Source organism: Pungitius pungitius, chromosome 13 (genome assembly GCF_949316345.1).
Source record: "Pungitius pungitius chromosome 13, fPunPun2.1, whole genome shotgun sequence".
Taxonomy (NCBI): domain Eukaryota; kingdom Metazoa; phylum Chordata; class Actinopteri; order Perciformes; family Gasterosteidae; genus Pungitius; species Pungitius pungitius.
Window position 1 is genome coordinate 132,501 of NC_084912.1, and position 17,487 is coordinate 149,987.

General features: G+C 41.5%; 1 protein-coding gene across 1 annotated transcript; it reads left to right on the forward strand.

Moving 5' to 3' along the window:
• Positions 1–14,232: 14,232 nt before the first annotated feature.
• On the forward strand, positions 14,233–16,093 carry wu:fj16a03 (uncharacterized protein LOC335475 homolog). Its single transcript, XM_037465013.2, has 3 exons — positions 14,233–14,390; positions 15,712–15,813; positions 15,893–16,093. Exons 1-3 carry the CDS (start codon positions 14,345–14,347, stop codon positions 15,976–15,978), a joined length of 234 nt encoding a protein of 77 aa, XP_037320910.1. The 5' UTR covers positions 14,233–14,344; the 3' UTR covers positions 15,979–16,093.
• The last annotated feature ends 1,394 nt before the right edge of the window (positions 16,094–17,487 follow it).

A 17,487-nucleotide genomic window follows, 5' to 3' on the forward strand; every position in this document is an offset into this window, starting at 1 on the left:
AGGATCCTAGGCCAAAAGTCGGAGAATAAGGAGCATGGGCTCCACAGACTAAGTCAAAATCGGAGAATAGGGCAAAAAATCGGGACAATGGGGGGAATTTTCTGGGCTACATTTTTTGCTCCGTCAGAAACTAAGTCAGAATCGTAATATAAGTCCAGAAGCCCAGAGGGTCTCTGGGTCTTTGCTTATTGTTCCGATTTTGGGTGCTTTAAGGCGGACCCCAGGGGCCACCCTGCGCCCATTAAAAAAAACCCTTTGCTTTCGAGTAGAGGCCTCCAGAGCAGGGGCCCGGGCATCACACGGCCCACTGCCCCCCCAACCGAAGCCTTATTGGGTCACATTTAAAGCTTTTTGGGGGTGGCAGGGCTGAAACTTAAAGGAATTGACGGAAGGGCACCACCAGGAGTGGAGCCTGCGGCTTAATTTGAACTCACCAGGCCCGGCCCGGACACGGACATTCGCCGTACATTGGCCTGGGACACGGACCTGACGCTCTGCCATTCGCCGTACATTGGCATGGGACACGGACCTGACGCTCTGCCATTCGCCGTACATTGGCATGGAGCTCCAAGGCTGAGACACAGGCCTGACATTCAGACATTTACCATACACTGCCTGGAGCTCCAAGGCCGAGACACAGAGCGGACATTCAGACATTTACCATACACTGCCTGGAGCTCCAAGGCCGAGACACAGAGCGGACATTCAGACATTTACCATACACTGCCTGGAGCTCCAAGGCCGAGACACAGAGCGGACATTCAGACATTTACCATACAGTGTATTGGCGCATATGAGACAGTCCCATTGCCCGGACATTAGCGCCCTACACCGTTACAAATGACCCATTTTGGGAGTGAAAACCCTAACCCTAACCCATGAGTAGATTATATTACAGTCAAAATGAATAATTTTTCAACATTTGGTCAGAGAATGTTCAATAACAACGAGACCTGGGACGAATGTATTAATATTACATTTATTATAATGCATTTTGTAACCCGTTGATGTTTGCTGACTGCTGATTGGGCCCGAGAGCGGAAGGGGAGGGACTCGCCGGAGCCATCTTGCCTGCTCTGGCGGAGCCCCTTCCTTTTACCAACCTGCCCGTGTGCCCGAGCTGGCCACGGGCTCCGTTCCTCCAATTATGTACATTCTAGCCTGAAGAAGGGATAATAGTCCCGAAACGCGTAGCTAGTTTATAATGTACCGTTCTGAGTGTTTTTTACGTGCCTGTTCTGGACGACAATAAAAGGTAAAAACCTTCTTTTTGGACCCTTTTTGTTCGAGCCACATGTTAACCTGCTGACTAGCTAGCACGTAGCCACAGAACAATGGCCGCCGGGAGAGCGAAGCTAAGCTACGGAGCGCGCCCCCGTGCACGCGCCTGCTCCACAACAACGGAGAAAAAAGGTGGGGGCTGTGAGCTGACTCCGCCGGACCAGATGACGCTGCCTCCAGCACCGGTTCCGGGTGAGAGAAACAGCACCACCCTGCAACATGGAGGCTACTAGGACGAGCACAACGGAGCAGACCTGATGTCAACAAGGACGCACGCTTCGCCACACCGACCACCAGCATCCACGTACCAGCTCAGCAGTGACGAGGGTTCCAGACATCCCCACTTCGGCTGTGTCATCCTTCAACCACGCAGAATCCGGACCGGATCTATCCACAGAACCAGAGCAGAACACAGTGACAGGTGGGAGCATGCAGTTACCAGCCAGACCCACAAGAGGGCGCACTGACACTTCAAGAAGGGACATGAGACTGTCCAACGATGCTCCAATGAGTATGATTTCCCCAGTATAATCCCAAATGTGATATACGTAGAGGGTGAATAACAATGTTAAGTTCAACAGGAAACTACATTGATGCCTTGAAGAATTGTATTTTGTGCTGAAGGTCAAACTGTACCTCTCCCAGTATAATCCAGATTGTGATATACGTAGGCGAGCAATGCACTGTGCATCTATTCCTAAACCTAACAATAGTGTTGGAATATAATTATTGGATTGAAGCCTAATCTGGTTCTCCATGCCTAAACACAACCTTAGTGTTAGGACATACTTACCTGCAGCCTCTCCTGGTCCTCCCCACCTAAACATAACACTAGTGTTGAAACATGCGTACTGGTTCTTATTGTGGTTAAAATGTACTCATCTGAAGCCTCATTTGGCTCTCCTCTTCAAAAACGACACAATGTTTTGAATGTCTTACTCACCTGAAACCCAATTCGGCTCGGTCATCTTTAAATGTACAATAACATTATTGATGCTTTCTCTTTGGCGTGGGGGGAGTGATGGACGCTGGAGGCCCCGGAGTTCAGCCCAGTGATGGACTGTGCATCGGCCCTGCACTGCTTTGTCAGTGTGGGGCCACAAACTCTAAACCCCTAACCCTAACCCTCTAACCCACGGACCTGACGCTCTGCCATTCGCCGTACATTGGCATGGGACACGGACCTGACGCTCTGCCATTCGCCGTACATTGGCATGGGACACGGACCTGACGCTCTGCCATTCGCCGTACATTGGCCTGGAGCTCCAAGGCTGAGACACAGAGCGGACATTCAGACATTTACCATACACTGCCTGGAGCTCCAAGGCCGAGACACAGAGCGGACATTCAGACATTTACCATACAGTGTATTGGCGCATATGAGACAGTCCCATTGCCCGGACATTAGCGCCCTACACCGTTACAAATGACACATTTTGGGAGTGAAAACCCTTACCCCCCACAATAAAAACTATACTCACCTGACCTAGGTGGAACCCTAAACACAACCTCTAGGCCTGTCAACGGTAGAAAAGAGGAAAGGGTTCCACCGTGAACAGGTCAGGTTGAGCTCCCACATACCCCCACTTACCTGGTACGAGTTGTCCATTAAAAATCCCACACTTACCTGAGAAAAAAACCCTGCAAAAGGAAGAAAAAAAGAGAGACTTACCTGCAAAAGAAAGAAAAGGGTCCAGGGTATGGACAACTCACGATGAGACGGGAAGATGGGGTCTACAAATGGGTGTTTTTATGGTTTTTTAGTAAAGTTTTTAATTAAGGTGAGACTCGATCGAGAACCTTTTTTAATGTAAAACTTTTAAAACCACTCTTTTTATCTGCAGAAGAGACCTCCCATCGTTTTATTCCGATTTTATGAATGATATCCAAGCTCATGGACGACAAAGGAGACCGTAAGCTTTTGGATGTGCCCGTGCCTCCGGGATTCCCTCGGGACCCATGCCGGAATGCCTAGGCCTAGGCATTCCATTTCCCCCTCACCTAACCTGCCAGCGCCATCAAAGCCAGGTCTCCTGTTCCATGAGCTTATCACATTTTTTAGGAATACCCTTCTCAAAGGGCCTTTTTATGTGATTTTAAAGATATTTATTCATTTTATTGGTTTTACTGGAGAGGTCTCTTTTGTAAGATTTTTGTAGGGAACGAACTCCGAGACTTGTTACGGTCGTTAGGAGATAATTGAAGACACATGTGTGTAACTGCTCAGGTGGGACCATCAAAGATTACCCAATCAGGACGCTGCTTTTAAGCCCCTCCCCCTGACCACTTCCCTTACTTACCTGTCTGTGTTGTCACTTCCACTCCATGTCTCCTCTGAAGAAGGTCGAGTTGGCCGAAACGTTAGGAGTTTTTATTTTGTTTTAAAGAACCTACAGCCTCGCTGCTTTTAACATATGGTTTTTAACTTATGGTCTTTTTATTTTAATCAATTTCTCTGAGAGCCCGATTTTATTACTATTTTAACATCTGTGTTTTAGTACAGATCTTACATCATATTTTTAATAGGAAACTGGGGTTTTAAGCACTGAGCCACCTTGGGAGTGTGGGGTGGCTCTTTTATCCAGCGTGTTTTTTATGAATTTTACGAGTGTGCATGTTTTTGTGTGGTTTTAATAAAAAACAAAAAATACAAAAATTTATAGAAAAACACAAGAAAAATACAAAAAACATTGAAACTGGCCAGTGCTTTTATCTACACCTCGTCCTAATATATGGTGTTTTTATCAGTGTACTTTTATACACTATAGTATCTAGGGCCCTCCGCATAGACAAAGGGATTTTATACATCCGAATCCCTTTGGTTTTTAAGAGAAGTTGATTTTAATCCCTCCCATTTAGATTTGTGGCTTAAAGCCCATATCTTTTTAATTTATTCGGCTGACTCTTTTTAAACAACCTTGCCGGCTAGAGTCAGCCGATCAGAAATTACAGCGAGGCTGTCGGTTTTTAGAAAACAATTTATCCCCCCTTCCCCTTGTTTGTCTTGGCCTACGGGTATTTTATCTCCAGCTTTTAATCTTCCATTTTTATTTACCATCATCCTTAGTGACCCCTTCTCTATGCTCCACCCCGGCTGGGGGGGAGCCAGGGGTCAAAGGTGTTCTCGGCGGAGACCCTATATCAAGAGGAATGGAAGAACAGGGCGGAGATACTTACCTGCCCAAATGAAGAGTGGAACTATTTTTAATCATAAAATACCCTCAAAATATACTTACCTCTCCGGTGGTGTGAACCCTAAACCTAACCCCCAACCTATAAAAGGTAGAAGAGGGGCTGGGAGAGGTTCACCACCGGAGGGAAGAAAAACTGGCAGAAAACCATTTTTATCATGGGTTTTTATGGGATTTTAGTAAAGTTTTTAATGAAGGCAAACCTCGCAGCAGGACCTTTTTTAAATAACTCTTCTTATCCCTTAAAACACCCCCCACAATAAAAACTATACTCACCTGACCTAGGTGGAACCCTAAACACAACCTCTAGGCCTGTCAACGGTAGAAAAGAGGAAAGGGTTCCACCGTGAACAGGTCAGGATGAGCTCCCACATACCCCCACTTACCTGGTACGAGTTGTCCATTAAAAATCCCACACTTACCTGAGAAAAAAACCCTGCAAAAGGAAGAAAAAAAGAGAGACTTACCTGCAAAAGAAAGAAAAGGGTCCAGGGTATGGACAACTCACGATGAGACGGGAAGATGGGGTCTACAAATGGGTGTTTTTATGGTTTTTTAGTAAAGTTTTTAATTAAGGTGAGACTCGATCGAGAACCTTTTTTAATGTAAAACTTTTAAAACCACTCTTTTTATCTGCAGAAGAGACCTCCCATCGTTTTATTCCGATTTTATGAATGATATCCAAGCTCATGGACAATAAAGGAGACCGTAAGCTTTTGGATGTGCCCGTGCCTCCGGGATTCCCTCGGGACCCATGCCGGAATGCCTAGGCCTAGGCATTCCATTTCCCCCTCACCTAACCCTAAAGGCAATTTATATTTAATGTAATTTTAGAGGGTTCCACATGTGACAGTCTAGCTGTTAACATTCAAGCTAGACTTTAAAAACAAGTTAACCACAAACAGTTAAAGACTGGCAAATTGCAGAGTAAGTTTGCTAAATCAACTAACATTTTATCGTGCAAGGGTAGCTGAAACTTACCTTCTGGACTGAGCAGCGCTTGCTTCACACTTATAGCGTCCGCCTCAACGGAAATCACGTCTGCGGCGGTAAAATGCGCATACGTGCAGCGGAGTATCTTCTTTTCAAGTAAAAGTTTCTTGAAATGATTAGCTTCATTAATTTGCGCAGCAGAAAGTTCTTTACTAATTTTCGTTCAGTACGGGCAACAAATTCAGCAGAAATGACTAATGTACCAATTTTTTGCCATTTACTATTTCATGTTACAGTGCAAAGAGCCAAAATAGTTCTTTGGGCCATACAATAGAATCAGAAAGTTGTCCCACAACTTGAATGACAAAAAGACTGGGGGAAAAAAAAAAAAGTCTTAACTTTTGCTCAAATGGCTCAGTCCACAGGAGGCTGAAGCTGCTGGACCACTTCTTGGAGGCCCTGAAGCAAGAGCCGTTTAGGTTGATGTAGGACCATCCAGAGAACACAACAGAACTTTGCCTGCAAGCATAACAAAAGCAGTACTGGGGAGTCAGTTAGGCACATGTTATTAGAGCCATCAAACAGCCCTCCCAACAAGTATTACAAAACAGTACCGAGGAAAAGATACTAACCTCACCAAAACCAAGTCAGCTGGAGGGCAGAGGTCATTTCTACACTTGTCACAGGAGGCAGAATTAGCTTGACTTCGGGGAGCCCGTTATGTTCTCTTGACCACCCTGTTTCGAGTCACAACATAAATAAGGAACGCAGCAAGAAAAATCTTGGCAACACTGAGAGCTCTTTACACAGACCAACATTAATCAGCAATACACCCATTCTTAAAACATTGAACAGCAGATAAAGGGAGCCCAAAAAGTTAGACAGACAAGGACATACTGGAAGCAGACAGTTAAGGTTGAAAGACATTTTAACAGCCATACACAGCACGACAAGCATTACATAAATACCTGGATGAAGAGCCCAAGATCCATAAGCTTCCTTTAACCTGGACGGTTCCGTCATTTGAGGTCGACCACCCATAATCAGCAATCGCAGGTGGCTCCTACAAGATTCCAGAATACATAGACTTTATTAATCTACAGTCGACTTTATTAATCTACAGTCAAAATTACAAAGTACAATTGTAAAAAAGGGATACATTTTAACACCAAGGCCCTAACATAGAGGGTGGGGGTTACATTGAAGTGTTTAAATTTCAGAGTCAATATTTCAACATTACATTGTACAATTTTGAATATCCATTAAAATGAATCTTTAGAACACTCCCATTTGTCATTGTGCAACAAAAATTACTTTCAGTCAAGATGACAGTTCTTTCAAGCAGTTTTAATTACTGTCCACAGACATGTGTATTTACAGGGTACGCACATACAATTCAAGCATCTTACACTACAGAACATACAGCACCATCATTTTGGACTATCAAGCCATTCAAAACATTAAAAGCTTTCCGTTGGCGATACGAGCTGGGTCCCTGTGGTAGTGTTGTTAATAACGCAAGGCTCTGACGTTTTTGTACTCCACCACTAGGTTTCTTGCCCAAAGCATATGGAACAGACTGAAATGAGTAAAAAGAAAAAAAAAAACACTATTAAACAAAATGAATGGTTACTTTCCCCCCCTCACCTCACAGGGTGACTCCACAAAAGGAAGGTCAAACATTTAACACCTGGTTGGCATCTTAATATTCCCCAAATCCTGAAGTCCAGTAATAGAATTGAAATTTTAAAAAAGGCAATAGCAAAAATCTTGGTCCGTGTATCGCAGTCAGGGGTTCTCCTTCCTTTTTTTAAAATCCACTTTGCATTGCCGTTTCTTTTTTTGGGGCCGTCTATTTCACCTAAATGAGAGAATGAGGGAGAAATGGTTGTAGGGCCGTTTAATTTAATTTAACTGAAATGAAGTAAATACTTTTAGCTAATGCATTGTGTGTATATTGAATTAAGAAGTTGATCAACGGGTAGGAAAGACATTTGTAACCACTGGTAGCACAGGGTGGATTTCCTCATAAAATTCATTATTAAACAAACACGGAGCGACAGGTGACCAAAGTCTCAGAATAACCGAATGGGCATCAACAAACAAATTGAATTCTACTGGTGACTAGGCCACAGGGCCCTCGCTGGCTTGGATGCGCCACACAAATACAGATCAAACTAAGGAATATACTGAAGAATTATGTAAAAAATATACCATCAAACAACTGAGAATGCTAAGTGCAGGTGAGAGGCCCAATCACCACACTCACCACCACCTGGGTAGCCACGCTGTTGAGCCTCAAGCGCTCCTATAAAGAAGCAATTTTAACAATAAGTATCTTCTGGAATTTACAGGCAAATCATTTGCCCAAGAACTGAGAATAAAACCACCTACCTGCTCTTGGAGTTCTCAAGCCAGAGTGCAACAGCGAAAGGGTCAAGCATGCTGACACAGCTTCATTATGTGAAGCTTTTATACCCTCTCTAATTGGTGAACCAGGAAGTAGGAGGTACCAAGGCTGGCCTGAATCTATAGTAGCTCAGGAGGGACATTTCCTCACTGGCTACACAAAAATAGGATTTATAATGCCAATCATTTATTTATAATCTCACAGGCTGAAATTCTTCACAATAAAGATGATCTTGTCTTGCAGTATCACCATTTAGATTATTTACTCTGTCCCTGCACCCAGTAAGCCATGGATCAAAATCATTCAACACTTGTAGTTTGGTCTATTATATGCCACACATTTGCCCAAGCTTTCATGTAGTTGAAGACTTCAATTTTCAACTTCAACTTTGGCAGAACGGAAACCATTTTAACCTCAATATCATTCCCAAAGTTTTGAGAACTAATTGACAAAAACAGAATTTAAAAAAGCATTGCTGTTTATACTTTACCCATCTCTTTTTACAAATGTCTATATTTCTCGTAGATTTTGCTTAAATATTCATATTAATTAAAATTTTGTTTTTAAATCTGCTTCTTTCTCACACATTTAGTCATGATTTAGTTAAATAATGCACAGACTAAACGTTACACATGTAGGGTATACTGATACAGTTACAATTATTTGAAAGATTTAATGTGGCTAACTGCTCTCCTTCTCAAAATGCAGTATACATAAATATATATTAATGGCATGATAAATATTACTATAAAGTTCCACAGCAGCTCAATCTAAAGCCTCAAATATGAAATGGAATATGCACCTTTCTGAAATCAAACACTATAACCTTCATTACTAACCTTCATGAAGTATAATTCATTGCAGGACTCCTGTATTTTACTGATTTAGTTTTATTGTTGTAAACTGACTCAACGTATTTAATAGAAAAACATTTTTAAAACCCAAACAAATGCTTCCAGCAGATGGAGCCACATACATTTTTTCTTTGGGACCATCACTTTACATTCCATTTCATTTTGCTAATGCTTTTATCCAAAGTGCATTCAACCAAGAGGTAACAGACACAGTCACTTAATATTTGCACCAGTTCAACAACACTACAAAGTTTCTGTTTATATATCCACTTCTTCTTCTTCAAATCTTTATGTCAACATCTTCTATTTCTTCCATGGCACTTTCAAAACCTTTACACTTTCAGCTATTAAAACCGTTGAGATTTAAAAATAGGGTTAGCTTAACCTACCAGCTTTCTACCTCTTATGCTTGAATTTATATAAATCTAATTCCTAAACCTTGTTTTAACATGGTTTTCCAATGGAGTTCATTTTAAAATCCTCCTTCTTCAACTTTCAAATTTTCTGCTCTCCCAATCTTTGGGCTACTGACACCATTTAAATATTAAAATGTTGTCAAAACTCAAAACTATTTTATATTAAAATCAGCTTGTTAATATCTATTTTACTTTTTTATAGACACTGATTATGTTTTATTCGATTTTTGTCTCTCTCCACCCTCTGAGTAGCTTGTTAATGATCGCAGGTGTGCTGTTACCGTGACAACTGCAGCACACTGCACTCTCTCTGTGTGTGCCACACAGCTGTTCCGTATTAGCTGCAGTCTGAAAGGACATGATCTTACAGAGGACATTTCGGAATCAGACAGGTAGGTGTACTCACTACAGCTTCTAGAACAGTGTTTCTCAACTGGTGGGTCGCGGACCCGTTTGTAGTGGGAAAATTAAAAAAAATATATATATATATATTTTGAAGGGACTTTTTGTAATGCAGCGGAGTTTCGTCTTTTTTGATGTCTGAGTAGTAGTGGTGGCAAAGTGAAGCTTTCTGAACCAGTGAAGCTTTCCAGCCAATTGGAAACTGGTTCATTCATTCAATGCATCGCTGACTCTATGATGACCTCTGCTGATGAATAGTTGTAGTGCATGTTTCCAATAGCCTACCAGTATATTTTGGCTCAGTATCTGTGGGTTGAACATGATTATGAAACGTTGAACCAACAAATCATCTAATAAATACATGGATTCCTATATGAATAAAACTATTGATTTTCAGGTTTGAATTGTGTCCTTGTTTGTGTATTTCAATTCTCTTAACATTGAGAAGAAGTGGAACAAACACTTATCTGTGTCTTTCTGCACCTTTGCATGTATGTTTGTAAACATGCTAGCGGAAGAATTAATAGAAGATATATATATATATATATATATATATATATAGTATAGTTATATGTAAGCAATATAATTTAAAATAGCAGCAAGTGCTTCCTACTGCATGTGCAGTTCATGCCAGTCATAGGGACTTGTTTGAATTGTTTGAATCTGGAATGTGGGAACAGGACATGACAGGATATTGAGGTGCTTGTGGACACATGGCATGGGGCATGAAATTATTGAGATATTATAAACATCTATAATTAATAATTACACAATACTAATGACAGACTTGGCCTGCCTTTTGCAAACCTTGTTAGACAAAATCAAATTGAAGTGCTCCCACATCTCGGAGCGACCTCTCTTTGCCACAGGTTCCATTGTAAATTTGCTCTTTGCTTCTACTACTCGCAAATACATTGATGTTGACTGTATCAAACAGACGAGCCCGAACCCTGTTTCGCGGCCATTTGAATCAAATCGAAGCGGTCACGTGACTGCGCCAGAACGAAGCTTCGGACGTCACTGATCACGTGATCAGCAGTGAACGAATCAAGCACTGATACATTTGCTTCGCCTTACATTGGTTCATATTTCAATTCAAGCTTCGAACCAGGAGGGGCGCAGGTAACAACACTACCTAGTAGCGGGCGGCAGCGGCTTTGTGTGTTGCGGTGGGACAGAGGAGATCGGGTGGGGAGCGAAACAAACTGGCATTAAGCTACATTTGGAGGGGAATGATCGGCAATGAGCGCAACTAAGGCGCAGGCAAGGGCTGCCAGGCTGTGGTGGTGAGGATGGCTGGGAGAGAAAGATATAGTGATAGCATGGAGCAAAGTGAGGAAGAGACACGAGTAGGGAAGGAGCGTGAGTGGACAAAGGCTGGGAAGAAGGTGCACAAAAGAAAGAAAAAGGGGGATTCAAGTTCGGCTAAAACTGAGAGTGAAGAAAAGGAAGGAGAATGAGGAGCTAGGAAGATGGATCTATAAAAACTAACCACAATAGTGAGAACACAAATGGGAGAAATCACTAAAGGAAAAACACGTACAAATAGATATTAAACTGTCTAAAGCAGAGGGAAAAGGGTATCGTCAGGAAAAATATCAGCAGCCTATGGCAACAACAATGAGACTAAGCGATGAGGGGGAAACATTTGCATGCAATTCACAACCAAGTGAGCGGGGTAATTTTCAGGGGAAGAAACCGGAGGGAAGAAATCACAATGACAAGACTAAAAATAGGTCACAGCAAAAAAACTCACTGAATGCATGCAGCATGAACTGTTTGCTAAAGTTTTCTTTTAAATCAAAATATTTCTTTTGTTTTAAACATACTTTGGGGACAACCACTGTTTTCCCTTATTCAGTATATTGTAGGCTTAATAATTAGCCAATTGTATGGGCCTTTTTAAGTTTCATTTTCTTGTGGGCTTTCTGCGGTGTGGAGGGACACAGCCAGATGGAGCAGCTATCTTGCATGTGTTGTGTGGTGTGTTTTAGTCCTCTGCTGTGACTGTTGATTGTTGTTGATATTTTGTTTCGTGACAAACTTTATGATTAACACCTTTTACACTGATCTCCTGAATGTTACGTGTTAGTCCCAGATGGTTTCTTTTTTTTTCCTTTTTGTTTGATATAGATTTTAAGTGAATTGTATTTAATCTTTTTATTGACTCATTTGAAGAGTTCATTTAATAAACCGTTTTCACTAAAGTAGTCTCTGGCTCCAGTTTTTCTGGCTCTTGTGCGTAGAATATCACCGGGCCACACAACTATAGAGTATTGCTAGTATTTATTCTGCTATTTTATGGTGATATTAATTCAACCACTAATTTTACTACACATACTTCTATGACTAATAGTATCATGCCTGAATTTCTATCAATTCTTTGATATTCATTTAATCTTTTCTCCCTTGTTTTTTTTCAGCAATTTTTTTTCAAATTAATTTCAGCTTTCAGTATTCAAACACATTTTCTGCAGGAAATGCATTTTCTAGTTCGACTTATTCTCTTCTGTACAAAGGTTTGGCACGCATCTCCTCCCACAGCGTTGCTCGGAATTTTCTCCAAATTTCAGAGACGGGCCCCATCGTGAATTGTGTCCTTTGGAAGTGTTGCTATTCCCGATCCCGATTGACACATCAATCAATTGAAGTTAAAAAGTTAATTTATTTAGAAGAGACAAAGATACATGAGCAATTCCCGCAGATATCTGGAGACACTTTGGCGCATCGAACAACAAATCCGTCAGTCTGTCAGCTGTCAGACTGTGAACACTTTTATACCGCCCCACCCTAACCTTAAGAACTGGTCAAAACTGGCTCGTCCAACGCTGTGATCACCCAAGTACACCCTATATTGGCTCCCTGTGCGTTTTAGAATAGATTTCAAGATTTTATTGTTTGTTTTTAAGGCCCTTAATGGCCTTGCCCCGGAGTACTTGTCCGAGATTTTAACCCTGCGTGAGCACAGCCGGTCTCTGCGGTCTTCTAACCAACTGGTTTTAGAAGTGCCATGGTCAAGGTACATACGGTGGGGTGATCAGGCTTTTGCAGCTGCTGCCCCAAGACTCTGGAACAAGTAACCTTGTGATATTCGCACTATCACAGATGTAGATCTTTTTAGGTCCAAACGTAAAACGTATCTGCTTCGCCTGGTCTTTGATACGTAGCAGTGGGGTGACAATTTCATTCTTTTGTTTCTGTGTAACCTTTTCTGATTTTACTGTTTTCTATGGTCGCTCTTATTTATTGTATGACATGTGTTTCTGATGGTAAGCACTTTGGATACCTGCTGGTTTTATAAAGTGCTATATAAATACATTTTGATTGATTGATTGATCACCCAAGTATTTTTGTACTTTTCCATTCTGCTGTATTATCCTGTTTTACAATATAAGGTCTTAAGACACACCACAGAAAGTGTTTACTGTATATGCATATCAGCACAGCGTCATTTCTGTCAAGACTGTCTTTCTATTAAGTCACAGATCTGCTGTTGGATGGCTAGTTTACCACCTCTATAGATTATGCTCAAGTGTATGTACATGTAGAGACAGGGGGGGGGCCGGGCTTGGTTGATGAGCCCCACTGCCGAAGGGGAAGAAACGGTTTGTGTGGCGGGAGGTCTTTGTCCTGATGGACCTCAGCCTCTTGCCGGATGGAAGGGGCACAAACAGATTATGTCCAAGGTGAGAGGGTTCAGCTACAATCTTTCTAGCTCGCTTCAGCGTCCTGCAAGTGAACAAGTCCTGGAGAGACGGCAGATTGCAGCCAATCACCCTCTCTGCAGAGCGGATGACACGCTGCAACCTGCCCTCGTCCTTTGCTGTGGCTGCAGCGTACCACACGGTGATGGAGGAGCAGAAGATGGACTCGATGATGGCCGTGTAGAAGTGCACCATCATCGTCTTTGGCAGGTTGAATTTCTTCAGCTGCTTCAGGAAGAAGATCACCTGCTGAGCCTTTTTGGTGATGGAGCTAATGTCCAACTCCCACTTGAGATCCTGGGTGATGATGGAGCCCAGGACCACAGTGGTGACAGGGGAGTCACACAGGGTGAGGGGTGTGTGACACCTTGGCAATGAGACCTTTTTGGAGTTGGGACTGAACCAGCTGATATTAATTTGCACTGACAAGGGTCTGGATTGCTTTTTAATTACTGATAGTTTTCAGCTGTTGTCTTGGCTTTTCATACCTTTTTGCACCTCAATTTCTTCATGTGTTCAATACTTTTTCCCTGTGTCATTTCACATTATTACACACAACTTTATTTGTAAACTTCTTTGTTTTGGTTTGTGTATATATGTATATATTTCTCTAATTTAATGTCTGCCCCAGCTGCTATTTTTTTTTTTGTTAGTTAGCATCATTGATCCCTGCATCATAGATATTAAATACTTTGTTAATCACTAATGATGTCAAATATTTATTACTAACTAGAATATAAAAGAATCAAGGGATACAAGTCATCAACACAAGTTGTAAGTACAGACCGATGTCCAATAATTGCTTAATAATTCAGCTGAAAAGGGACAGATTGTTCCTTCATTACGTATGATTCTCGTCAATGCCACCTTACATCAATAGACTCTTTCTGAGTGGACAAACATGTTTGTTCTACTTCACTCCAAAGTCCAAGAATATTCACTCATGACTCATCAGAAACACTGGCTGATTACAAGCTTTTTTTTAAAACCATGAACTCAATAACTTTTGAACAAACAGATGTCAGTTGACTTAGTCCATCAGTTAACCTTTGGTGTGGGTGTGTGTGTAAGTAAAGGATAAAAGTCCAACTTCATTCTTAATGTTATTCACTTTTTGCCACTTTTTGAGTTGCATTGACAAAAGACCAGAACCATGAAGGTGTACTTGCTGCTACTGCTTCTGCTGCCACTTTGCACAGGTACAACGCACCGTCATTTATCTATTTAAACTAACGGTACGATCACACACACTCATATCGAAACATTTGAACAAATGACCAGCAAACTGTATTAGTACAAAAAATATTTTGATGTGGTAAACATATGACCAAACATATGGTCAACGTCTTTTTTTAACAAGACATGTAACCAAAAAAGCTCTTCATATGTTCTTACAGAGGTTTTTACATTACATGTCATTTAGCTGACGCTTATATCCAAAGCGACTTACAATAAGGGCATTTCAACCGTAAGGAAACAAACTCAGAACAAGAAACAAGAAAGTTCTAAAAAGGCTCTCTGCTGTCCTGATGTCATCACAGAGCTCCTTCCACCATTTAGGAGCAGGACAGCAAAGAGTCGTGATCTAGTCGAGTGTTTTGCTCTCGATGAGGGAGGATCAAGCAGCTTGATGCAGAGCAGAGTTTGTGGGTTTTGATGTAGGGTTTGACCATGTCCTGGATGTAGACTGGACCCCATCTATTCACAGCATGGTTTGTGAGCACCAATGCTTTGAACTGGATGTGGGCAGCCACTGGTAACCAGTGAAGAGAGCGTAGGAGTGGAGTAGTGTGGGAGAATTTAGGAAACTTGAAGACCAGTCGAGCTGCTGCATTCTGGATGAGCTGCAGAGGTGGAATGGCGGTAGCAGGGAGACAGGATCATGTTGTCGGTTATTATTGGTCCAACAAAGGAATATAGCAGTATGGAAAGGCATTTAAAGGGTTTAGGGTTAGTTTGGGAGGGGGGCAATCTCTAATCTCTATGTTGCTCATGCCATTGCTGGCTTTTGTTAATAAAAATAAAAGGTTATGCATTAATATTAAGCTTTGATTTAAAATTCTAACACACATTTAAATGTTACAGTAGTCGGGCTCATCAACAGAGCCCGGGCGGGTCCCCCACCGACTGACTCTTCACTCTCTACATGTACATACACTTTCCCTTATTTTAAACTAACCCATAGCATTATATATATTCCTTGCACTATGTTGTCCATCGTCAAACTACTGCTTACTGCTGTAATGCATCAACCGCCAAGTCAAATTCCTTGTATGTCTGACATATTTTGGTAATAAATGTTTCCTGATGCTACCAGTCCAAAAAAAGATGGAACCTAGATATTTAGCAAAAACATTTAAATTGTTTAAAATGAAAATAAACTCTTTTTTTTAAAACAACAAGTGTGTTGTTGAGTTATCGTTAAAGCTGATGGGGGTTTACCTGTCCTGGGTTACCAGCTGATTGATGGTTAAACCGTGTCAATCAATCGTAACATTAAGATCTGTGTTTGTGTTACAGCTCAGAAATTTACCATTCAGTGTTATGGTGAGGATTTCCTGATGGTCAACAACATGCTGCTAGATTGCAGTGGCTCACATCAACAGGCCTGCTACACCAGGGGTGAGTGTCAGTCTGGATTAAAAATATTCTATAGCATGAGTGGATGCTCTGTCAATGACTTTGCCGTTTACTATTTCAGATAACGGAGAAAAGGGTTGCACTCGTAAGGTCAACTGCTCTAAACCTGGATGGACCTGTTGCTACACAGACCGCTGCAATGCTTGATCCAATAACAACGCAAGGATTACTGCCATCATGAAAAAACATGTTGTGAAATAAAGCAAGGGAGACATCCTTTCAGTGCTGTTTCTGTGACCTTAATAAAACAGTAACCTCATTAGTTGTCAAATGTTCAGATTCAGTTTTGTGTTTGGGGGGGGTTCAAGTATGTTTTAACATAGTGATGTGCATGATCACCTACAGGGGCAATAGCGGAGTTGAGGGAAAGTTCTGAATAGATTTTATGAGTCTGAAAAACGTTTTTTATATATAACTCTTTGCATAACTAATGTGAATTACTAGATCAACAATGACTATTTAAATGTTACTAGCCTATATCAGAGATTATGTGTGAATGTGTCATAGAAATCCCTAAACAGCCCAGAATAATTTTCTTCCATCTACTAATGGTTCAATACTAAATGTAAGAAGCTAAGCTAAATCATTGTTCCAGGAGTACATTCATCTTAGTACTAGAACTATTGTTCCCAGGTATTTCAAACCCTCACTTTACTCACCTGGATCTTTACTGTGCATAATAAACCAATACATACCTAGCATAAATGTCTCACACCCTCTACGTGAATGTGTGCACTACACATGATGTAGGCAACAGGTAGCAGATTATGTGAACAGGAATGGGGAACCAAACTTAATTTCTATTTCAGGTCCATCAACGTCAGTTCTAATAATACAGATCTCTTCTCCACCCCCCTCCCGTCCTAACAACTGGATCCTTTCTTTTAACAAAGCCATTATAGCATCTACTGCTGTGGTGAAGCATCAGAGACATAATTGTTTTATATACAAGGTATGCAGCAGCATTCAGAGGGAGAAGGCTACCATTGCAATTAACTCTTCTACACCACGGTGTAGGTGTCACTTGAGGGGAGTAGTCAGTTTTGAAAACATTTATTTGCATTTTTTTGTTGAAATCTTTAGTACTGTCTGTCGTCTGATAGGAATGCATCAGAGAAGACTACATTGGCTCAAAACAGTCACATGAACATTATCATCATCATCATTTTGTGTAATCTTTAAAATAAACATTTGAATCCAGAAATCCCCATATGGCACTGCCTCAAACAATAATCCCCCCACCCCCATACCCCTCTGGCACCAGTCCCAAAACTCCATGCTATCCCTTCAGAGAGACGAGCATATAAAAAGATGAAAAGTATCAACGAGGCAAAAACATCCAACGACCCACACCCCCCTTCTTCCACTGAAAGGCCCCAACTCCATCATGACATTCATTTTCAACATAAATGGTCCAGAAGAGACAAAAACTAAAAGCGGTCTTTCAGTGAGTCACTGAATCCAGCCTATCAGAAGAGGGGTTCTCGTGTTTTTCCTGTGACCTGATTTTCGGAGAAATGTGAGCGTTAAATGGGATTTTTACAGTGTAACTGAGGAGCTGCCGCCCTTGATGGTGAACAGAAATATCATGTGTTTACTAACTGCTCACCTGTCTACGGTTCGATGTTCTCAATTTATATACGAGATACAAGGCTG

Coding starts and splice junctions, on each gene's coding strand:
- wu:fj16a03 (XM_037465013.2), top strand. CDS start 14,345: ATGAAGGTGTACTTGCTGCTACTGCTTCTGCTGCCACTTTGCACAG. Junction 14,391..15,711: donor TCTGCTGCCACTTTGCACAG/GTACAACGCACC, acceptor TTTGTGTTACAG/CTCAGAAATTTACCATTCAG. Junction 15,814..15,892: donor ACAGGCCTGCTACACCAGGG/GTGAGTGTCAGT, acceptor TTACTATTTCAG/ATAACGGAGAAAAGGGTTGC.